This window comes from Odocoileus virginianus, chromosome 12 (assembly GCF_023699985.2).
Source record: "Odocoileus virginianus isolate 20LAN1187 ecotype Illinois chromosome 12, Ovbor_1.2, whole genome shotgun sequence".
NCBI classification, from domain to species: domain Eukaryota; kingdom Metazoa; phylum Chordata; class Mammalia; order Artiodactyla; family Cervidae; genus Odocoileus; species Odocoileus virginianus.
The window spans coordinates 48,594,195-48,618,566 of record NC_069685.1 but is presented as its reverse complement, the minus strand read 5'-3'; the positions used below and the strand labels follow the sequence as shown (position 1 = coordinate 48,618,566).

Here is a 24,372-nt window from a genome sequence, read left to right as displayed (position 1 = left end):
GGGATCTTTGATCTTCCTTTCGGCATGCAGTTTTGTTTTGTTTTGTTTTGTTTTTTAGTTGCATCATGTGGGATCTAGTTCCCTGACCAGGGATTGAACCCGGGCCCCTGCATTGGGAGAGCAGAATCTTAGCCGCTAGACCATCAGGGAAGTCCCCTCCAGAAATGTCACAGGAGACTCAGCCTGTTCTACTTAATGGTCACCCTCACTAAGTCAAAAACATTATATGAAAGATGATGGCATCCCCTAACCCATCTTGAAAAACAGGAAGATCAAAACTTAGCAACACAATTGCTTGAAGTTCATTGGGCATGCTCTCTGAATTTCAATATCTGTTTCATCTGAAGAGAAGTTACTTGTAAATACTGGCTCTGTGTAGATTTTCCATTACAGTTACATTCCTTTGGTAGTACTTCTCTGCTTTGAGAGTCCTCATCCACTTTTTTTTTTTTAAGATTTTTTGGATGTGAAGCATTTTTAAATCTTTATTATGTTTGTTACAACATTGCTTCTGTTTTTATGTTTTTGTTCTTGCTTTTTTTGGCATGTGGGTTCTTAGCTACCCCATTAGGGATCAAACCCACAACCCCTGCATTGAAAGACAAAGTCTCAACCACTGGATGGCCAAGGAAGTCCCAAGTGGTTGGGCTCTTAAAGAAAATGTTGAAGAAAGCTATTTAAAATGAAGAAAAAGTGCTCGCTTCGGCAGCACATATACTAAAATTGGAATGATACAGAGAAGATTAGCATGGCCCCTGAACAAAGATGATACGCAAATTCGTGAAGCGTTCCATATTTTTATGCAAACTAGTACCGCCGCTATGGAAAACAGTGTGGAGATTTCTTAAAAAACTGGAAATAGAACTGCCATATGACCCAGCAATCCCACTTCTGGGCATACACTCCGAGGAAACCAGATCTGAAAGAGACATGTGCACCCCAATGTTCATCGCAGCACTGTTTATCATAGCCAGGACATGGAAGCAACCCAGATGCCCATCAGCAGACAAATGGATAAGGAAGCTGTGGTACATATACACCATGGAATACTACTCAGCCATTAAAAAGAATTCATTCGAATCAGTTCTAATGAGATGGATGAAACTGGAGCCCATTATACATAGTGAAGTAAGCCAGAAAGATAAAGACCATTACAGTATACTAACACATATATATGGAATTTAGAAAGATGGTAATGATAACCCTATATGCAAAACAGAAAAAGAGACTCAGATGTATAGAACAGACTTTTGGACTCTGTGGGAGAAGGCGAGGGTGGGATGTTTCGAGAGAACAGCATCGAAACATGTATATTATCTAGGGTGAAACAGATCACCAGCCCAGGTTGGGTGCATGAGACAAGTGCTCGGAGCTGGTGCACTGGGAAGACCCAGAGGGATTGGGTGGAGAGGGAGGTGGGAGGGGGGATCGGGATGGGGAATACATGTATATCCATGGCTGATTCATGTCAATGTATGACAAAAACCACTACAATATTGTAAAGTAATTAGCCACCAACTAATAAAAAATAAAAAAATAATTAAAAATAAATAAATAAAATGAAGAAAAAAAATCACCCATTGCCTTTGTATGGGCTCCTTAAAAAGAATATGAGTTAGTGCTTTGTTGGAGGGTATAATATAATACCAGGGAAGCAAGAGTCAGGGAAGAAGGAAAGTGAGGCTGAAAAGGAGGGAGACCAAGTTTAAGGTGGAATATTGCCGAAGTTGGTCCAGCTTTGCAAGAATGCTCAGCTGGTTGCTTAATCCAATGGGCACTGTGGTGCCCCTGGCGCTGCACAGGGCTCTGCCACTGATGCTGTTCATGCCGCAAAACCAAGTATCTGGGGGGTGGTAGGGAGGGTACTGGTGGGATGCACGGACCTGGCTTTTCCACACCCACAATCCCACCACTTACAAAATTATGTATTTAGTAGGATTCTTTCTATCCCATTTCCACTCCCAGGTAACTACTGTTGACAGTTTGACTCATGCTCTTTCTGATTTTTCTCCTGAGAACATACTATATAAAACACACATTTATTTTTTATGGAAGCGTGACAAACATGTTAATATACAATTTGCTTTTTTCACTTCATGTTACCCTGTAATCAGCTTTCCAGCTCCAGCATATATACATATATCTTGTTCTTTTATCTTTTTAATAGATAATCCCTGCCTCGTTCTTTCAAATGATTGTATGGTTTTCTGTTTTATGAATGTACTGTAATTTACCTGATTATTTCTTCCCTTGATAGACATTCATGCCATTTCCTGCTTTAGGCTATTTTAAACAACCTTGCTGCGTAAGTTGATTTTTGGTTTTCATTTTTATGGGAAGTGAGTGGCCAAAATATGTTACATTCTTGTCTGCCCAGCACCTCTGTTCCTGCATATAAATGTGGCAGTAAGGCCGCAGCTCACCCACTGCAGCCAGATAGCCTCAGGCTGTGTTGGTGTTCTGGGGGCTGTGGCCCGGCAGGGGTGGTGGTGGTTGTGAATTTGTGCTTTGGTTGGGTGGTTCTGGGGAGAGTTTAAAGATCTGGGAATTTGCTCTAGAGTGGGTGCTAGCAGGAAGCAGGGATGATTCTAGGATCGAGGCTGTTAATAAATCTCATCTATATGGGGGACAGACTGGTGAGAAGCTGAGGCTATAATTGGTGCAGAAGCAGCTGTCACTCATATTCGCCAGGAGAGGACTGGATCTGGCATTCTGTGGCTTGGACCACATTCATGTTTTGTCTTGTTCCATCATCGTCCCAGAGTGGCCTCGGCTGATGGTGCTGTTCTGTGAAATTGTTATCTCCGTGGGAGAGCAGCAAGGCCAGCTGATGCCAGGTCAGCAGGTGAATGTCCAGCATTGCTTCCTCTTTGTCAAAGCCGTGAAGGCTGTTTGGTCTTCAAGATGGAAGTAGTTAGCTGCGCTCAGTCACTCAGTTGCTCCGTCATATCCAACTCTTTGCAACCCCATGGACTGCAGCCTGCCAGGCTCCTCTGTCCATGGAATTTCCCAGGCAAGAATACTGGAGTGGGTTGCCATTTCCTTCTCCAGGGAATCTTCCTGACCCAGGGAATGAACCCACCTCTCTTGCATCTCCTGCATTGGCAGGCAGATTCTTTACCACTAGCGCCACCTGGGAAGCCCCAGAAGTAGGATTTAGGGAAAAACAAAACTCGACCCTGACCGACTATGGAACCTGACCTAACCTCAAAGGCACCACCTCTCCTGACTGTCCTTTGTACCTGAACCTGGCAGTTTCTGGAGCACACCTTGGACAGCTGAAAATTCTTCCTTGTTTTAAACATATTTTTAATATTTATTTTTATTTGGCTGCACTGGATCTTACTCATGGTATGCAAGCTCTTCAGTCTTCGTTGAGGTATGTGAAGTCGTAGTTGTGGCGTGTAGGATCTAGTTCCCTGACCAGGGATCGAATCTGGGCCCCCTGCATTAGGAGCACAGACTATCAGCCCTGGTCCACCGGGGATGTCCCCCTTGTTTGTTTTAAATAGCTTATTGAGATATAGTTCATATGCCATAAAGTCCACACATTTAAAAGGTACCGTTCAGTGACTTTAGTATGTTCACAGATATCTGCACCCATCACTACTATCTAGTCCCAAGCCTCTTTTTTTTTTTTGGCTGTACATCATGGCTTACAGTATCTTAAGTTGTTCACAGATATCTGCACCCATCACTACTATCTAGTCCCAAGCCTCATTTTTTTTTTTTTTTTTTTTTTTGGCTGTACATCATGGCTTACAGTATCTTAAGTTCTCCAACCAGAAATCGAATCTGGGCTCGGGCAGAGAAAGCGCTGAGTCCTCATCACTGGATTGCCAGGGAATTCCCAGAATATTTTCATTGCTCCAAACAGAAGCCCCTGCCAGGCGAGAAAGGAGTGGGTGAGGGATAAACTGAGAGATTGGGATTGACATATACACGCTCATTGTTGTTTAGTCGCTAAGTCCTGACTCTGTGTGACCCCATGGACTGCAGCATGCCAGGCTCCTCTGTCCTCCATTATCTCCCCGAATTTGCTCAGATTCATGTCCATTGAGTCAATGATGCCATCTAACTATCTCACCCTCTGCTGCCCTCTTCTCCGTTTGCCTTCAATCTTTCCCAGCATCAGGGTCTTTTCCAATGAGTTGGCTCTTTGCATGGGTGGCCAAAGTATTGGAGCTTCAGCTTCAGCATCTATCTTTCTAGTGAATATTCAGGGTTGATTTCCTTTGGGATTGACTGGTCATATACACACTACTATATATAAAAGAGATAACTAGGGGGATTTGCCTGGCAGTCCAATGGTTAAGACTCCATGCTTCCAATTCTGGGGGCACAGGTTCAATCTCTGGATGGGGAACTAAGATCCCACATGCTGTGGGGTGCTTCCAAAAAAAAAAAATAGGCAACTAATAAGGACCTACTGGAAAGCACAAGGAACTCTCCTTAGTCCTCTGTAGACTTACATGAGAAAAGAATCTAAAAAAGAGCAGATATATGTGTAACTGGTTCACTTTGCTGTACAGAAGAAACTACACAAGGTAAATCAACTATACTCAAAAAAGAAAAGAAAAGAAAAGAAAAAACCAAGCCCCATTAGCAGTCACTCCCCATTTCCTCCTTACTCCTACTACAGCCTGAGGAAACCACTAATTACTCTGTCTTTATGGACTTGCCTGTTTTGGACATTTTATTTAAGTAGAACCATACAATGCATAACCCTTTTGTGACTGACTTCTTTGACTTAGTTTAATGTCTTCAAGGTCCACTTTGTTGTAGCTTGAATCAGTACTCTATTCCTTTTAATGGCTGGATAATAGTCTCTCATAGGGATAGGCCACGTTTTCTTTATTCATTTATCCATCAGTGAACTTTTGGGTAGATTGGACTTTCCCTATTATTTGCTTGTGGTAAAAGTAATACTTCCCTTCTAGAAGCTCAGGTGCCTAAGTTATCCACTGATGTGTAACAGGTTGTCCCAAAACTAAGTGGCTTAAAACAACAATAATCATTATCTTTCATACTTTTTGCAGATCTGGAATTCTGGAGCAGTTTGGCTGAGCAGTCCTGATACGGAATCTCTCAGGAGACTGCATTCAGGATATCAGCAAGGGCTGCATCATTATCTGAAGGCTTGACTGGGGCTGGAGGAGCCACTTCGGAGATGGCGCCCTCACGTGGCTGTCAACAAGACGCCTGAGTTTCTCTCCCTGTGGGACTGTCTCCCGGAGCTGCTTGAGTGTCCTTATGGCATGGTAGCTGGCTTCCCTCAGAGGAGTGTCAAGAGAACCCTGAAGCAACAATTCCTTTTATGACTTAGCTTCAGAAGTCAGAGACAGTCATCTCTGCCACATTCTCTTAGAGGTCAGTCACTAAGTTCTGCCTCTCATTCCAGGGGAGGGCAATTAGGCTCCTAATTTTTCTTTTATTTTTTGGCTGCTGTAGCATATGGGAATCAAACCCATGCCCCCTGCAGTGGAAGCATGGAGCCCCAACCACTGGACCACCAGGGAATTCCCTAGATTGCACCTTTTAAAGATAGGAAGATCACAGAACTCCTGAATTTATTTTGAAAACATCACAACAGGCAATGATAGAGCTGAGGAGCCAAACAAGATTGTGAGACAAAGGCATAGGTTATCAACAGCAGAAAGATATTAATCCACTTAGGACTACAGAAAGGAAGGGAGGAAGTAGGACTATCAGAGCCCAGGAACCAGGACCATCCAGTAGAACTGGACTTTCAGAGGATCTGGAGCCTGGAACATGAAGCATCTTTGGCAGAGATGCTTCCCAAAGCAGCAAGGGAGACAAATGCTCTGGCTTCTTCCTTCCTCGGCCCTCCAATCTTTTGCTAGTGCCTGCTACTGGCTGAACTTACCAGGAAGCAGAGTGAAAGGGAGCCTGGGAAACAGATTTCCTTGTGATACAGAGGTGAGCAGAGAGGGCCAGGATGGGTATGAGATGAAGGTCCTAGAATGTCCCAGGACGGCTTATTTGATTAGGTGGTGACATTATGGTTAAACTTGTCTTGAATTTTCATTTTTATATCAATATTGTTCTTCATAAAGTAACATTTAAAAACTGAAAATGAAAAAAGAAAACAAAAATGAAAGAAAATTCTCGTCTCCTTTATTCTTCTCTACTTTTTATTTATTTATTTTTTTTCTTCTCTACTTTTTAAAAGAGAACTTCATGGGACCAGAAGTGAAGGGGAATGTTAATACCCAAACAGCAGAAAGCTGATCTAGCCTTTCTGGGGAAGCAGCCTTTGTTATTCCCTTTAAAACCTGTCAGCATCTGAGAACTGACTATGCAACTGATGCAAATGCCTCATCAGTGTCTAACCTAGTTTCCAGGTTTCTGCCACAACAGGCTTCTGATTCCCAGAAAAAATAATTTATCTTGTCCTCTCCAAGAGAATTGGAAAATCTATATCCATCAAGAATGTGTACGGAAATGTTCATAGCAATGTTCCTAATAATAACCCCAAAGTAGAAACAACCCAAAGTCCATGAAAGTGAATGGCTAAACAAAATACGGTCAGGGGGAATGGGGAATGGGATGTGACTGCTAATGGGTCAGGATTTCTTTTAGGGGTGATAAAGTGTTTTGAAACTAGACAGTGGTGATGGTTGAACAACTCTGTGGGTGAGAAGTCCTGAGAACTTGTAGTTCTTTGAATTATTTTGTTTTCTAATCCTGAAATATTATTGAAAGATACCTGATGACTAATTATGCATGCGTGCATGGGTGCTAAGTTGCTGCAGTTTTGTCTAACTCTTTGCGACCTCATGGAGCCTGCCAGGCTCCTCTGTCCATGGGAATCTCTAAACAAGAATACTGGAGTGGGTTGCCATGCCCTCCTCCAGGAGATCTTCCTGACCCAGGGATCAAACTTTCGTCTCTTACATCTCCTGCATTGGCAGGCGGGTTCATTGGCAGGCAGGTTCTTCATGGCTAGGGCCACTTGGGAAGCTCGAGTAACTATGACAAGGATGCCAAAAAGAAAAACCTGGGCAAAGAAGAAACCATACCAAGTAGTTGACAGATTTTATAATATTGTGATTAGAGTTACTTTTGTCTCTTTTCCAATTTTTAGATAGCACTGTAACTTTTATAATATAAAAATTTATAGATGGCTTCTGGTGTCCTCTTTGGCTTGGCCTACCACCATGTTTTCAAAAATTGGAGTTGAATGTATTTATTTTATTTGCTACACGGAGTCTTAGTTGTGTCATGTAGGATTCTCAGTTGCGGCATGTGGGATCTAATTCTCTGACCAGGACTTGAACCTATGCCCTGTACATAGAGAGCATGGAGTCTTAGCCACTGGGCCACCAGAGAAGTCCCCTGAATGTGTTCAGATACAGAATCTATGCTCCTGTTTGCCACAGTCCTTCCTACTTCTTATTGCCTTAAGCTGGTGCCATCTCTCATATAAACTGCCTGATCCCTAAAGTGAGTCCCTTGACTTACATAATAAAACTCCCATAATATACAATTCACTGTGGTCCAGTGATATAAATATCCACATTTTAAAACCCTGACAAGTGGGGTTAGAATGTTATTGAATCAGTTTGAAAATGAATATTAATATTTAATGTCTAGATAAAAACAGAATTGTTCTTGTCCCTTTTCTACAGAGCTGGGTTGCTTGGGAAGTCAAAAAGATGATATTCACCAGTTTAATTCAGTTTAACAGGAAACCTCTGATGGTATTGTAAGCAAGAAGAGATTTACTATAGGGAAATTGTTGTTGTTGTTGTTGTCACTAAGTTGTTGTGTCTGACTCTTTTGTGACCCCTTGGACTGCAGCATGCCAGGCTCCTCTGTCCATGGAGTTTCCCAGGCAGGAATACTGGAGTGGGTAAGCCATTTTCTGCTCCAGGGGATCTTCCTGACCCAGGAACTGAACCAGCGTCTCCTGCATTGGTAGGCAGATTCTTTACCACTGAGACACCAGGGAAGCCCACTATAGGGAAATAGAGACTTCCAAATGGATTGGTGAAGCTGGAAGAGCAGGCTCTAGGCCGAGCCTCCCTCCAGTGATGGCTGCCAGGATGACACTACAGAACTGACCTGCCAAGAGAAGCAGGGCCCTTGCCAATTTGCAAGGTGTGGAATCAGGGGACCATTATTAGAACTCTTGAGTTCAATAACATATCGTCATAGCCAGGAAACTTCCATCATCACCCTAACTGTACCTCTTTCTTGACACCTGCCCAGGAAACTGGATATTAGGCCACTACTGCCCCCTATTGCTTGCTAGTCTTTGAAGAAATAATTCCCCAAACGTGCACAGCACATAGTGTCATCTGATTTTCATGATAACTTTACCAGATAAGCAAAGAGTGTGGTGTCATATTTTTTTTACAGATAGGGAAATTAAGGTTCAGAGAGGTGATGGAACATAAATAAGGTCACACAGCTATGTGCAAAGCTGGAGTAACAACCCAGATCTCCTCATGCTCAGGCCAGTTCAGTGAACTTGATATGTCAATTACCATGTTATGGGTGAGATTTTTTTTTGTGGCCCTGCGGTAGGGCCTGAAAGTACAGCACTCAAGCACATGTATGCCAAAACTAGTGCCTGGGGAGTTGCACATGGTAAATGACTGTGACTCAGTAGGCACAAATCTGCCTTGTAAGCACAGAGGAAGGGGCTAGTATTGTGCAGGAGGAGGTCTAGAGCTGACATTTGAGTTGGGTTTTGAGGGATGTGTAGGAGTACCTCAGGAGGCAAAGGGTGGGGAATAAATTGTCTTAGTAGCTGGCAAAATTTAAGGGGGTGTGGGGTGTCAGGAAGACTTTTGGGGGGATGAGAGATTTCTAATTGTGGAGGATGTAGCCAAGGTAAAGTTTTTTTTTGTGTGTGTGTGTGGTTGTATTATAGGCATACAGTAAAGCAAAAAATATGGAGCACTACTCAAGTATACAGCTTGAGCTTTTAAAAAAAGCATATGTAAACACTCGTGTACCCATCATTTAGTGACCATATGATAAAACATTTCCAACATCTTCCTGGAGTGGTTTGCCATTCCCTTCTCCAGAGGATCTTCCTGACCTAGGGATCGAAGCTGAGTCTCCCGCATTATGGGCAGGGTCTTTACCATCTGACATCAATATCTAACCATCATTTACTGACGATATGACATAACATTTCCAACATCACAGAAGGTTCCCTCGTGCCCCTTCCCAATCTATACCCACCCCGTCTTTCCCCCGTCGTTTTTTTTTTTTTTTTTTTTTTTTTGAGCTGAGAGCAGGCTAACATAAAAGTTCAAAGCCCTTGGCTTCAGCCCCATCTCCTCCTTACACTACTATTGCTGCCTCCAAATCTTCCGCTGTCTTTATGGATAATCCTAAGAGCGTCTTGCACGAGGCAGAGGAGGTTTCTTGATACTACCGCTTCCTGGTATGGCCCATAAAAGTTTAGGTGGTACATGAATGGAACTAGTAACGGAAACGATAGTTTCTGGTCCTTCTGAGCCACCGTCCAGGCTCGAGACGCGCGGAGTATTCTTGTCCCTCGGCGGCCGCCATGCGGCCGTTACGTGGCAGCTACAGGCGCTCGCCAATCCGCGGCGCCCGCATCAGCCCCCTCGGGTGGCGCAGCCGGAAGGGGCGGAGCTGAGGCGGCGGCGGCTGAGAAGGCAGCGGTGGCGGCAGCGACGACGGCGGCTCCGGAGGCCGCAGTCCCGGTCCTGGCTTCGGCCCCAGCCCCACCATGGTGACGCTCGCTGAGCTGCTGGTGCTCCTGGCCGCCCTCCTGGCCACGGCCTCGGGCTACTTCGTTAGCATTGACGCCCATGCAGAGGAATGCTTCTTCGAGCGGGTCACCTCGGGCACCAAGATGGGCCTCATCTTCGAGGTGGCCGAGGGCGGCTTCCTGGACATCGACGTGGAGGTGCGGGCGCGCTGCCCGAGGCGGGGGCCCGCGGCCGCTCGGGGGTTGGCGGCGCCCGGGGCCCGCGCGGGGCCAGCGTGGAGAGCGGGACCCGGAGGCCGTTGTCCGAGTCCTGGGAGGGGCCCGGGCCGCCACCTGGCGACCCCCTAACGGCCCTTTCCCTCGCACCCGCCCGCTTTCCGAGCTCTGCTCGGGAGACGGAACCGTTGCTTGGCTGCTTTGGATTCTCAGCTTGAACGGCTGGTTCCCCTTGGAACCTCTCGCCGAGCTTTGTCTACCAGGCGCCGCGTGTCATCTCCGGGCCCAGGAGGCGCTACACGGTCTTGTTTAGCTGATGGCAGGTCTCGATCCGGGCAGCAGCTGCTTCCCTTCCTAGCGCGAATTAAAGTTGGGACGTGGCATGGAAACTTCTGAAAAAGTAAATCGGAAGCTGTTGAGGAATGCTAGGTAGACGTTCGCGTTGTGTTTGCCTTTATTTTTCGTAGAAAGGACCCGAGTTAACCCATTCTTACACAGACCTTCGGATACCTCGTTTAGTCATCTCTGACTAAAAGACTGGAGTTGGGTCATGCGTTTTAGAAGTGATTGCAGTGAAGTATCTTTGGAGAAAACGGAAAATCGTTTTAAGAAACCAGCAGTCCCTAAATTTTGTCCCATATCGTTTTCTTTAAGCCAAAAGAATGACTCGCCTCTAACTTTTTTAAGGAAACCCGATGGAATTAATATTTAAAGCTACCGGTTAGCATGATTAATTGTGTCTATGGGTTTTTCCATCTAACAGTTACCATCAGCAGAGTTGGGCATAAATTACACAAAACAAGTGAAGTTCAGAAATAAGGGGATAATGGAGGTAATAACTGTTAAAATTAGCTAAGCTCTTAAGAGATCAGCTCTTTCAGTGTGCAGGTGGCACGGGGTTTCATAAGAGGAACTACTTGAGCAAGGTCTAACAACTGATTTGGAGCACACTGGGATGAGAACATGGGTCTCTGAATTTCCAGTCTAGTCTTTTTCCTTAAGTCTTCAGGCATATAAGATAAAGCAGATTCCATTGCCAATAGGCAGTAATCAGTCAGGAAAACTTCCATGTGTAGGCTTGCTCAAAGTTCTTAGTTTTAAAAGAGATTTCTTTTTTGTTGTTTTGATACAAATAGCTACATAATTGTCTGCTTGTTGGTGGTATTGGGCCACTTGAAGACAAGTGTATGGTGTGGTTTCTGTTTCTGATTGGTTTACTAAGTTGGAAAATTAAGACAAATGTAGTCCGAATTGAAAGGTATTCAGAGAGCCTTGTTTCTTAAATGGGAGAACTGTAGCCCAAAGAGATTATTGTTACTAACTGAAGTGGATCGAAGTTCAGGTTACATTTTCCTAGCGAATGTTTGACTGTCAGTAGACATCACTTAACGGTTTTATTTTTAAAATTATTTTTTAATGAAGTATAGTTGCTTTACAGTGTTGTGTTAGTTTCTCCTGTAAAGCAAAGTGAATCAGCTGTAGGTATACATGTATCCCCTTTTTTGGATTACCTTCCCTTTTAGGTCACCACAGGGTATTGAGTAGAGTTCTATGTACAACAGGTTCTCATTAGGTTATCTATGTTATACACAGTATCAATAGTATATCTGCAACAATCCCAATCTCCCAATTTATTCCCTCCTCATTTATGATTTTGAATCTTTTGAGTTATCTCATGAATTTCTCTTCTGCCTCCAGATTACAGGACCTGATAATAAAGGAATTTATAAAGGAGACCGGGAGTCCAGTGGGAAATACACATTTGCTGCTCACATGGATGGAACATACAAGTTTTGTTTTAGCAATAGGATGTCTACCATGACTCCAAAGATAGTGATGTTCACCATTGATATCGGGGAAGCCCCCAAAGGACAAGATATGGAAACAGAAGGTTAGATGAACATTCTGAAGATGTATATCCCTTTCTCAGAGTTAATACTAATCCTGTACATTTTCTCCACCTGAATATAGTATTTATTTTGATGGCTTATTTTAGGTTCACTGACTGTCTTTACAACCAAAAACCTTTTGTGAAATACACTTTTTATTTATCCAGATTTTCTAACTAACAAAATCTTCGTGTTAATATTTTAGTTTTTTCCAGTTGCCATTTCTGGCAGCAGGTAGGTTACACGTATCCTAGGTTGTTTGTTCTGTTAATTTGCCTACTCTGGTATATGCATCTTTAGTTGCTCATTTGTATAAATGACTACTTTAGCTAAACTTCTTGTTTTTGTATGTGTGTGTTTATATCTTACACTCTTCTTCAGGTGGTGGAGATACCTGGGATGGTATGTGGATTGTTTTCTGACAGTCTTTCTGCATATTTTTGTTGCCTACTGTCTAATTTCTGCTTTCCTTTCTAACCTCTAGTCTGTTAGCATGTCAGTGTTTTTTCTCCTAGTTTAAAAAAACCTTACAACTAATTTAGAGTTTTAGAGTGATTGTTTTTTTGGTGGTTTTCATTTTGTTACACGAGATAGAGGTTAGGTTATGTGAAACTTGGTTAGACGTGAAATGCAGTTCTAGGAGCCACGTCTACCCTAGATAAGGTGACAGAAACTTTGTCAGACATATGTTGCAGGTGGATTAGTTTTTATTGCTCAGCTTATCAGCGGTGAGCCCTAAGTTGATTCTTCTGGATAAATCGCTTACCAGGAGCCTGCACATAAGGATTTTTTTTGACCGAGGTGGGGGTGGGCATGGTATATTTCAGGACTTCTGGAAACTAGTAGTTTATTTCATAGTATTAATGTGATATAATTTGCCCTAGATAGTGAGCACTTCGTAGAGTATTTACATAAGTAAGGTGAACTCTTTTTAAGTTTTGAAATCTATAGAATTTAGAGAATCATACTACTCAGAAATTTCTGTGCTTGCTTTTCAAGGCCATTTGCAGTTCAGGACAGGACTTGGCTAATTCTCAAGGAAAATTAAGTTTTGAAGGGCTTTGACTTTGTTTTCTGGAAAATAGTCCTTTCTAAACATTGGCTATTTAAATATTGGCTGGTGAGTGTGAATATTTTCCTTAAATAATCCTTTAACATGATGTTTAACAGTCTCGCTTTTGCTTGTTCATATTGGTGAATGACAGCTATAAAAATCAAGCTTTCCTCTAAAGCAGTGGTTCTCAGGATGTTTTTTGCTCCCCAGGGTACACTTGGCAATATCTAGAAATATTTTTGATTCTCCTGAATAGGTTGGTGGTTGTACACTGCACCGGACACTTTCCCACCACAAAGAATTATGTGGTCCAAAATGTCCACAGTGCTTCTCCTGAGAAACTCTGCTCTAAAGGTTTCACCTAGTGCATGGGCTTCTGACATGAAGCTGGTGAGAGATTATTTGTGATTCCAGCCCAACTGCCTTAAAATGGTAGAGGCTCTTGGCTTTTCATAAGAAATTTAGGATTATTTGTGGCAATTTGAAATTCTAGATGAGGCCGGATTTTGGGCAATAGTGAAGAGATCCCTCTGATGGCAGTCTTCCCTTGTGGTATATTTTTTTCCTACCTGTTTGTACATTGCCATAATACAGCATTACCTATAATCATACACTTAAATTCTTCAGAACTGTTAGTTTAACCTTGCTAAAGAGAATGCCTGGTTCTAGACCTTGGGCAGTTGGGAACTTGCATTTTCACTTGCAGTGTCTGCTATTTCCCACTGTAGTGAAATGACTGCTTTGACTATAGTACTAGAATGTTGAATTGGTATAGATTTTCCCTAGAACATCTTCCTGTTTTTCTCTGCTTAGCTTCATAAAGGTTAAAAGTCAGCTTTGATACTTTTCTTAAATTAACATTAGAGTTACATAATTTTCAAGAGTAGATTTTTATTTAGTTTAAATAGTTATTTGTAGGATTATTACTAGGATGTTATTATTACAGTTTTAATTTGTATTTTGTGCCCCTCCTCCATCTTTTTTTTTAATCTCCACTATGGTTGGCAGTGAGTCTAGTGAACTTCACTTAGCAATTCCTTAGAAGACATTTCTTAGGTCTGTGTTCCTTTAGTTAGTAAATGTTGTATAGTATTTTTCCTACTCTGAAAGAGGTTTCTCTACTGGGAACGAACTCTTTAAAAATTCTTGGGGAATTAAATTGTCATCAGTGGTCCAAAATGAGTCATTTCTGAAAAATAGCTTCTTTTGTTTGCCTTCTTTGGAAGAGGTGTTTTTTTTTTTTTCTGGTTTTAAGAATTTTTCAGAAAGAGATTGCCAAATATGTTCTAACCATTTTCAAATCCTTTTGTAGCTCACCAGAACAAGCTAGAAGAAATGATTAATGAGCTCGCAGTGGCGATGACAGCTGTGAAGCATGAACAGGAATACATGGAAGTTCGAGAGAGAATACACAGAGCAAGTAAGTTAATGCTTTGACTTCGAAGCAGTATCCGAGGGCCATGAATTGGAGACCTGTATTACCCAAGAGCTGGGTTGTGTTTTCCTCATTCGGAAATTTTGGACTGATAATCATACTAAGGGATTGGCTTTAAAAAAAGCACCTATGCAAAAGATATTTGAGTACATACATTTGTTTGTAGAGCTTTGTATTAGACTAATTTATTATTGGGACATTCATTTTAAACCAAACAATGCTGTTTAGATTCAGCACTGGCTTTTATGAGTTTTATTTTTTTTTTACTTTTATGAGTTTTAAAAAATGTGTGGTCAGCTAGGGAGTAAGATAATGGTTTTTATAAAGCAGAAAGGAAAAAATGGGCATCGCGTTGGTTTTAAATCCGATATCTGAAACTTTTGTGATCAATAATTACATGCCGAGGCTTAGCTGTTTTTCTAAAACCTGGGGTGTGGTTTAATTAAAAAGCATTAAAACATGAATAGAGGTATTCACCAGGTAAAGATCAATTTGTCTCCCAAGTTTGCAAACTGGAAGCTGTGAGTGTGTTTGTCTTTTTTTTTTTTTTTTTATACTAAGTATTTTATTGTATGCTGCCATCAGTGTATATAAAATAATTACCCTTGTGAAACAGAAAATTAAGAATATTCATAGAGGTAGACATTAAGGACTGACAAAAGTAGAAGTTTGTGTAGTATGGCACGTTACAGAGAGGCTTTTGTACAGGCTTCAAATTTAGCTTTCCTTTGAATATTCACTGGTTTATGAAAAGTGGTTTGGAAAACCTTGTCAAGATTCATCTTACTACAAAAAGGAACAGACTTTCTGGGGCCTGAAGGGATTTGTACTTGAAGATACTCCAGTCAGCAGAGGGTCATGTTGAGCATTCTGCAGACAGAACTGTTTCAAATCTGCAGCTGCCTGGGAAACCTTCACCCGATTGAGCCCGGCCTCCAGCTGGAGCTGTTGAACCACTTTTTTCATAGCCGCGACACTGGATGAACCAGACATGGTGCACTCGAAAGGATAGCAGATCCGCGGGCCTTCGGCAGGTCTGCGGTGGGTCCGCTGGGCCAGTCGGCGGGGCTGGGGGTGAGGCTCGGATGTGTTTGTCTTTAGAAACATTGATAATTGGAATCCCACTCTAGGTTGCAAAGCCTGTTTTAACCTGTGGTATAGCACTAATTATGATACTTTAGTGTTTAAAATTAAAGAGGTACCATATTGATACACAGACAAGATGATCATATTTTAGACCCAGGTCCACACCTGTTCAGTGTCTTCGTCCTTCAGGTCATCCTTGGGGATGGGCCTCACTGGGCGCAAGCTCATCTATAAATGCAAAGTGGTTTATGTTTGGAGTCTTTGTTCTGAAGGTGGGGTAGGGAGTGGAGAGAGGAGTGACTCAAATAGATGAGAACAGGTTGAATTTCTCCAAGATGTAGTTTCTGTTCTTCCCACCCTCTTGTCTCCATTCTTGCCAGTGATGGAAAGGCAGCTTTAGGACCTAGAGCCCAGACGTCACCTCTCCTTGGGAGAATAATGAGTAGATTTGACAGACTGGACAGGTGCCTCTGTTCTGACCTTTTTGGCGGCATTGGGGCATGAGATGGATTGAGGCTTATATGCAGCCACTCTTGCCTCTTCCACCTGATTGCTTCTCCTGGCCTGTGCTCTTAATCTTCCCTCCATCACCTGTTGGTTGTTTTGCTCCCAGGAGGGGACCGGCCCATTCTGTGATGAGAAGGGCTCAGAACTTTCACTGCTTTGTAGCTCCACTAGCACGGCAGCCAGAGGAGACCCCCATCTTGTGGTCCCTGGAGGCATCCAACCTTTTTCTCTCATCCTTAATTTGAGTGGAGATACTCCTGAATTTTCACAAACAGAATTTTAGACATTCAGTTTAATTTTAGAAATCCAATAGTTCCCACAATGTTGTTTGTTTTTTGTACATCTTCCTATAACACTCGCTCCTCAGAGCTGGCTATGATGAGATTTTTAAAAACCTACAGGGTCGTAATAGTACTGTTTTTAGATCAGGCTAATGTGTGAACTGGGCTTCCCTGGTGGCTCAGTGGTAGAGTCCTCCTGCCAATGTGGGAGACTTGGGTTCAGTCTCTGAGTCGGGAAGATCCCCTGGAGAAGGAAATGACAACCCGCTCCAGTATTCCTGCTTGGGAAATCTCATGGACAGAAGAGCCTGGTGGGCTAGAGTCCATGGGGTTGCAAAGAATCAGACATGACTTGGTAACTAAACAACAACAAGTACGTGAATGACATGAGAACAGTGTCTCATGTACACATATTTTCCTCGATGATTGCTCTCCTATGTTATATGCTTTAGTGTGTTCTATTTAAGTTTAAAGATGCATTTTTCTGTTATTGAAGGGAGAGATAAATACTTGTTTTTATGTGGTTAAGATGCTAGTCATTATGTTAGAAATGGATTATAAAGTTTGCAGCAGAAATAAATTTCATGCCATGGAATGAACATTAAAATTTCAGCATTGGTGGTTTTTAGAATTCTAGTTAATGGTTTTGAGCGTTTGTCTATTCTTACTCTGGGGGAAAAAAGTCATTTTCTATCCTTGAGTAAGTATAACTTATCTTTCTGGAGTCATTTAATTGCTTTTCACTTCTTTTTGAGTGATCATCAGTCCAGCAGTTATTGCAATTCTAGTTTCTCTTTTTATAAATGATACATATATATCTAAAAATATGCCAGTTCCTTATCCATCTCTATTACTGAATTGCTAATTATAATTGTTTTTAGAAAAAACAAACAAAAAATTGGCCATTTGCAGAAAAATCAGAAACTACCCAGTAGTTTCTAAAAGTTAAGGAATTTGATCAGGACCTTGAATGAATGTAACATAAATTGAATGCTATAAATTAATGCAGCCATACTATTCTTTTGATCAATTTCTTAGCTTAAAAACGAGGTAAATCCTGTAACTAGTTTAAGTTTGGTAATAGCTGCCAGCACTGGTCTGTGAAACTGAGAAATCTTTCAATCTAGAACCAATGCCAGATAAATAGTGGGTGCTCAATAAATACTGAATAAATGTTTAAAGAAAAGGCACTTTGAAACATTTAACTTAGTAGGTAGTGCCTCTTGGGTAACTTATCTTGAAAGAATAAGGTTGAATTTTCTGATTCAGCAAAAAGGATTCTAATCTTAGGGACTTTCTCTGTGTGAGAGAGAGAAGGTTGGATTGGGTTTTAACTCTAGAAAGTGACCTTAGGCAAGTCATTTTTCCTCTGTTCTCATGCATAAACAGAATGGACTTGACTGCTCCATTAATCTTTTAAGGTCTCATTTAAATGTAAAACTCTGCTTCTGAGTATGTGTAAGTGCTTGGGTACAAAAGATAAAGGTATTCTGATTACTGGTGAAGTATTAACTTTCACATGGAGTTAAGACTGGGGGGTAATTTTGGATGTCTATGCTGTTTCTTTTGTTTTGTTTGTTAAATTTTGTTTGTTTGTCCTCAACAGTCAATGACAACACAAACAGCAGAGTGGTCCTTTGGTCCTTCTTTGAAGCTCTTGTTCTAGTTGCCATGACATTGGGACAGATCTACTACCTGAAGAGATTCTTCGAAGTCCGGAGGGTTGTTTAAAAGCCTTTTCCCCATAATCCCAAATTCATAATTCACTGTTTACCAAACATGTTGGTCATAATAATGTCATTAGTTTCTATGTTTTTATTTTCTGAACTGTATCTTCACAGCTTATGTTTCTTTGTGATTAATAGATATTGGGGGAAAATACTTCTTTAGGAAAGCTATAGTAAAAATTTGACATTTGATTGGCATAAATTCATATTTGAATTCTGCCTCCATTATAGAGACCCTCCCAAAACTCAAACACTGTAAGCCGAATATAGGTGTAGAGTCTTTAGTTTTCTTTCCTTTTGTTTTCATTATAAAATACAGTTTGTTCAGGATAGTACTTTACTGATAGTACTTTACTAAAATGAGACTATTCTTGGGATCCCTTATCCTGCAGTTCAAGTCATTAGAAAGATTCATTTTGTTGAGAAACAACAATCTGAATCTTGACATTTTCTATCCAGCTTGATGGTAGAGCTCTGTGACCAGAGTATGTGACCAGGTTGGTACTTTTATATTTTGTCTATCTTGTTTTTGCTTTAAAGATAAGACTTAAACCAACAACCTTTACCCACCCCTCCAAAGTTTTACTTTGAACCTTAGAACTCAATCACCTCCACTTAAAACTGTTGACACAAGCAGCTAATAGCCATTTTTTGGTTTCTGCCTAACCTTGTGAGAAGTCTATTAACAGCCAGTTCTCTGGGTGTTTCAGCAAATGGTGGCCCTTTTTCTTTCTATGCTGGTGCATCCATCTTCTCTGCTCTTGGCATGTAGGAGGTATGCATTCATGTAATTGGAAAAATCTGGATTTCCGATGCCAAAGGGTTAAAGCTTCTTGGACTTCTTTGCAGTGATATACAGCCACTATTTTATTTTTGATCAGTGGCATTTTGGCCACTGTTTAATTAGGGTACTGAACATCACTGTCAGTACTAGGGTTTTTGTTTTTCTTGGGTCTTTCTTTTTTGGCACATGTGAATTTTGTTTTGTATAGAACGAAACGACTTTCTTTTGGTCTCTGATGATGGGTTTAAAAATCAAGGAGCATCTGGTTTTGGTGTGGGGATGATCCAGGATTATGTTGTGACTGATGTATATTGGTTACTTGTACATTTTTTTTTGGATCTTTGCAAGGGGAAAGCTACAAGTAACGAGTTTTGTATAATTAAATTTGTTACAGGTTTTCATGTTCAGGGTAAAAAATTTTTCAACCTTCGGTGAAAATATTTGCAACAGTTTAAGGTGACTGAGTTTTACCTTAGGACAACTGTTGCATGCCAATTTGTGTGCGTGTGTGTGTGCAAACACTTCAAAATTGAGTTAAAAGATGTAAATTTAAATTTGGTTGTGTATCTGATCTGCCCCAGGTTCAGTAAATAAACAGTTCTTTTTAAAAACAGTCTTGGTATTCTGTGTTTTATATATTTATGATTAATTCACATTTACTAAATACCAGCTTTCTAATCAAAGCTGAAATGAGACATGTCATGTTTTCCCAGTAATGATGCCTATTATAAACATCTGTTACTTTTTATGTCTGTGAACTTGAGAATAGTAAACAGGAATCCAATTTTAGGTTTCCCTGTGTGGTTTCTTTGATGGGTCAGTATTAATATCTGAAGTATTTTTTTCTTTGGAACAAAAGTTTATTTTCACTCAGCCACCTGGTTTATGGTAGCTGGCAATAAATTTAAAAGGGATTAAATGATTCTCCCAAGGCTCACAGATGAGTGACTAATGTGACCAGAATCTAGATCTCTCCCTTTAGGAACCGTTCCTCTTTATTAAACTAAGGGCCTGCTGGTAATAAAACTATGGTTTATCCAGCACTGTAATGGCCTGTCCCCATGCTAAGTGCTTTAGGTGGTCTGTCTTATTTATTCCTCAAAACATCCACTACCTTGGGTACTATTAGAATCCTCATTATGGAGATAAAGTCTCGGAAAGGATCCCCAGATCAGAAATTAGTAAGTAGACCCCCAAGTGGAAATGCAGCTGTGCTGTTTGCCTCTGTCTTTGCCTTCAGACCTGCTTGGAAATAGCTGGCAAAGACATTGTAAGGATGTGATAATCCCATTAAAGTGAAAATGTTGCCTCAGGCTTTACTCTCATCTACTTTGAGATGACTGCAGTTTACACGAGTATTACTCCCATTTATTCATTCCCAAAATATTTGGGTGACTGCCTGGTGCTACCAGTTGTAGTCAAATAAAATAGAGGAAAATCCCCTTTATCCCACTTTTAGTGGGGGAGATGAGCCTAGTCAGTATGTAAACTATATGGCATATTAATAATGTGTTATGGGGGAAGAAAGGGCAAATGGTTTTAGTGATTAGGAAGGGAAGGCATCACTGGTGGCATTTCAAGAGTCCTCATGGATGTAAGGGAGCAAGCCAAGCTGAAGATATGGGCCCAAGGCATGATAGTCTTAAGCCCAACACAGTTGTGCCTGACTCTTTGCGACCCCATGGACTGTAACCCACCCAGGCTCCAGGAAAATCCATGGAATTTTCCAGGCAAGAATACCGGAGTGGGTTGACATTTCCTCCTCCAGGGGAGCTTCCCGATCCAGGGATGGAACCTAGGTCTCCTCCATTGCGGGCAGACTCTTTACTGTCTGACCCATCAGTGAAGCCCAAAGGTGCATTCTTAACCACTGGACCACCGGGGAAGCCCCTAACTGGAGTGGGTTGCCATGCTCTCCTCCAGGGGATCTTCCCAATCCATGATAGAACTCGGGTCTCCTGCACTGCAGGAAGATAACTTCACCATCTGAGCCACTAGGGAAGCCCAGTACTGGCGAAGCCCAATGCTGGTCGGTAAAATCTTCCTGAGAAGCCCAAGTAAGACGGTAGGCACTGAGAGAGGAGATCAGGGGGCAGACAGGCTGAAACTACAATCACAGACAACTAGCCAATCTGATCACATGGACCACTTGTCTTAATGAAACTAAACCATGCCATGTGGGGCCACCCAAGATGGCTGGGTCATGGTGGAGAGGTCTGACAGAATGTGGTCCACTGGAGAAGGGAATGACAAACCAGTATTCTTGCCTTGAGAACCCCATGAACAGTATGAAAAGGCAAAAAGATAGGACACTGAAAGATGAACTCCCCAGGTCAGTAGGTGCCCAATATGCTACTGGAGATCAGTGGAGAAATAACTCCAGAAAGAATGAAGGGATGGAGCCAAAGCAAAAACAACACCCAGTTGTGAATGGGACTGGTGATGGAAGCAGGGTTGGATGCTGTAAACAGCATTATTGCATAGAAACCTGGAATGTTAGGTCCATGAATCAAGGCAAATTGGAAGTGGTCAAACAGGAGAAGACAAGAGTGAACATCAACATTCTAGGAATCATCGAACTAAGATGGACTGGAATGGGTGAATTTAACTCAGATGACCATTATATCTACTACTGTGGGCAGGAATCCCTTAGAAGAAATGGAGTAGCCATCATAGTCAACAAGAGCCTGAAATGCAGTACTTGGATGCAGTCTCAAAAACGACAGAATGATCTCTGTTCGTTTCCAAGGCAAACCATTCAATATCATGGTAATCCAAGTCTATGCCCTGACTAGGAACGCTGAAGAAGCTGAAGTTGAACAGTTCTATGAAGACCTGCAAGACCTTCTAGAACTAACACCCAAAAAAGATGTCCTTTTCATTAGAGGGGACTGGAATGCAAAAGTAGGAAGTCAAGAAACACCTGGAGTAACAGGCAAATTTGGCCTTGGAGTACGGAATGAAGCAGGGCAAAGGCTAATCGAGTTCTGCCAAGAGGACGCACTGGTCATAGCAAACACCCTCTTCCAACAACACAAGAGAAGACTCTACACATGGACATCACCAGATGATTGACATCAAAATCAGATGATTATATTCTTTGCAGCCAAAGATGGAGAAGCTCTATACAGTCAGCACTACTGTGGCTTGGATCATGAACTCCTTATTGTCAAATTCAGACTGAAATTGAAGAAAGTGGAGAAAACCACTAGATCATTCAGGTATGACCTAAATCAAATCCCTTATGACTATACAGTGGAAGTGAGAAATAGATTTAAGGGCCTAGATCTGATAGAGTGCCTGATGAACTATGGATGGAGGTTTGTGACATTGTACAGGAGACAGGAATCAAGACCATCCCCAAGAAAAAGAAATGCAAAAAAGCAAAAGGGCTGTCTGAGGAGGCCTTACAAACAGCTGTGAAAAGAAGGAAAGCGAAAAGCAAAGGAGAAAAGGAAAAATATACCCATTTGAATGCAGAGTTCCAAAGAATAGCAAGGAGAGATAAGAAAGCCTTCCTCAGCAATCAGTGCAAAGAAATAGAGGAATACAATAGAATGGGAAAGACTAGAGATCTCTTCAAGAAGATTAGAGATACCAAGGGAACATTTCATGCAAAGATGGGCACAATAAACGACAGAAATCGTAGGGACCTAACAGAAGCAGAAGATATTAAGAAGAGGTGGCAAGAATACACAGAAGAACTGAACAGAAAAGATCCTCATGACCCAGATAATCACGATGGTGTGATCACTCACCTAGAGCCAGACACCCTGGAATGTGAAGTCAAGTGGGCCTTAGGAAGCATCACTACGAACAAAGCTATTGGAGGTGATGGAATTCCAATTGAGCTATTTCAAACCCTGAAAGATGATGCTGTGAAAGTGCTGCACTCAATATGTCAGCAAATTTGGAAAACTCAGCAGCGGCCACAGGACTGGAAAAGGTCAGTTTTCATTCCAATCCCAAAGAAAGGCAACTCCAAAGAATGCTCAAACTACTGCACAATTGCACTCAACTCACACACTAGTAAATTAATGCTTAAAATTCTCCAAGCCAGGCTTCAGCAATACGTGAACTGTGAACTTGCAAATGTTCAAGCTGGATTTAGAAAAGGCAGAGGAATCAGAGAGCAAATTGCCAACATCCGCTGGATCATCGGAAAAACAAGAGAGTATCAGAAAAACATCTATTTCTGCTTTATTGACTATGTCAAAGCCTTTGACTGTGTGGATCACAATAAACTGTGGAAAATTCTGAAAGAGATGGGAATACCAGATCATCTGACCTGCCTCTTGAGAAACCTGTATGCAGGTCAGGAAGCAACAGTTAGAACTGGACATGGAACAACAGACTGGTTCCAAATAGGAAAAGGAGTATGTCAAGGCTGTATATTGTCAACTTATATGCAGAGTACATCAGCTGGAATCAAGATTGCCGGGAGAAATATTAATAACATTAGATATGCAGATGACACCACCCTTATGGAAGAAAGTGAAGAAGAACTAAAGAGCCTCTTGATGAAAGTGAAAGAGGAGAGTGAAAAAGGTGGCTTAAAGTTCAACATTCGGAAAACTAAGATCATGGCATCTGGTCCCATCACTTCATGGCAAATAGATGGGGAAACAGTGGAAACAGAGGCTGACTTTATTTTTCTGGGCTCCAAAATCACTGCAGATGGTGACTGCAGCCATGAAATTAAAAGACACTCCTTGGAAGGAAAGTTATGACCAACATAGACTGCAGCATATTAAAAAGCAGAGACATTACTTTGCCAACAAAGGTCTGTCTAGTCAAGGCTATGGTTTTTCCAGTGGTCATGTATGGATGTGAGAGTTGGACTATAAAGAAAGCTGAGTGAGGAACAATTGATGCTTTTGAACTGTGGTGTTGGAGAAGACTCTTGAGGGTCCCTTGGACTGCAAGGAGATCCAACCAGTCCATCCTAAAGATCTGTCCTGGGTGTTCATTGGAAGGACTGATGTTGAAGCTGAAACTCCAATACTTTGGCCACCTCATGCGAAGAGCTGACTCATTTGAAAAGACCCTGATGCTGGGAAAGTTTGAGAGGATGAGATGGTTGGATGGCATCACCGACTGGATGAACACGGGTTTGGGTGGACTCAGGGAGTTAGTGATGGACAGGGAGGCCTGGCGTGCTGCGGTTCATGGGATGGCAAAGAGTTGGACACGACTGAGCGACTGAACTGAACTGAAAAGCTTCCTGAATGAATTGTACACGTGCATGAAACAATCCAGTGGTGAACACAAGAATAAGATACAGTGATCTTAATTGAAGTCTCTGACCTAACTTCATCGGAAATAAACGAATATTTATTTTGTCCCAGGCAGTGGATCCCCACCATCAGTCTCTTTTGCCTATCCAGGGCTCCAGGATTGGGATACATTTCTGTCCACTCCCTCCGGACCTACTGTCGTTTGGCCAGGACGCGGTGTTGTGCTGCCATCTGCCTCCGACTGGCGGGGACCTCCGACCGGCGGGGAGAGTGTGAGAGCCGGGGCAAAATCCCTCCCTCACAAATGCCTGCTCGGTGTGGAAAGGCGCCCGGAGCCTACGTGGTTGCACTGGACGAATGGCACTACTCCAGCCGGGTTCCCGCCGCCCGCTTTTATTCACCAGAAGTCGGCTTTCCACTCTCCCGCTGCAAGGGTGC

General features: G+C 42.1%; 1 protein-coding gene, 1 long non-coding RNA gene, 2 other non-coding genes and 1 pseudogene across 4 annotated transcripts; 2 read left to right on the top strand and 3 right to left on the bottom strand.

Annotated features, from left to right (window-relative positions):
• Positions 1–78: 78 nt before the first annotated feature.
• Positions 79–150, bottom strand: TRNAG-CCC (transfer RNA glycine (anticodon CCC)). The gene has a single exon. It is a non-coding gene; the product is annotated as a tRNA-Gly (tRNA).
• Positions 151–693: 543 nt separating this feature from the next.
• Positions 694–800, top strand: LOC139037943 (U6 spliceosomal RNA). Its single transcript, XR_011490881.1, has one exon. It is a non-coding gene; the product is annotated as a U6 spliceosomal RNA (small nuclear RNA).
• Positions 801–3,727: 2,927 nt separating this feature from the next.
• On the bottom strand, positions 3,728–9,599 carry LOC110142237 (uncharacterized). The gene is made up of 3 exons (XR_002315273.2): positions 9,326–9,599; positions 5,888–6,090; positions 3,728–3,883 (listed from the first exon to the last, which is right to left on the bottom strand). It is a non-coding gene; the product is annotated as an uncharacterized lncRNA (long non-coding RNA).
• A 33-nt stretch (positions 9,600–9,632) lies between these two features.
• On the top strand, positions 9,633–19,310 carry TMED2 (transmembrane p24 trafficking protein 2). The gene is made up of 4 exons (XM_070475139.1): positions 9,633–9,916; positions 11,633–11,825; positions 14,190–14,297; positions 17,793–19,310. Exons 1-4 carry the CDS (start codon positions 9,737–9,739, stop codon positions 17,915–17,917), a joined length of 606 nt encoding a protein of 201 aa, XP_070331240.1. The 5' UTR covers positions 9,633–9,736; the 3' UTR covers positions 17,918–19,310.
• LOC139037772 (guanine nucleotide-binding protein G(I)/G(S)/G(O) subunit gamma-5 pseudogene) lies at positions 14,843–15,328 on the bottom strand (annotated as a pseudogene).
• Positions 19,311–24,372: the final 5,062 nt, after the last annotated feature.

What these genes read in the sequence shown, in the direction of transcription:
- TMED2 (XM_070475139.1), top strand. Translation starts at nt 9,737, where the DNA reads ATGGTGACGCTCGCTGAGCTGCTGGTGCTCCTGGCCGCCCTCCTGGCC. An exon ending in TCCTGGACATCGACGTGGAG is followed by an intron (nt 9,917 to 11,632) that starts GTGCGGGCGCGC and finishes TTCTGCCTCCAG; the next exon opens with ATTACAGGACCTGATAATAA. An exon ending in ACAAGATATGGAAACAGAAG is followed by an intron (nt 11,826 to 14,189) that starts GTTAGATGAACA and finishes ATCCTTTTGTAG; the next exon opens with CTCACCAGAACAAGCTAGAA.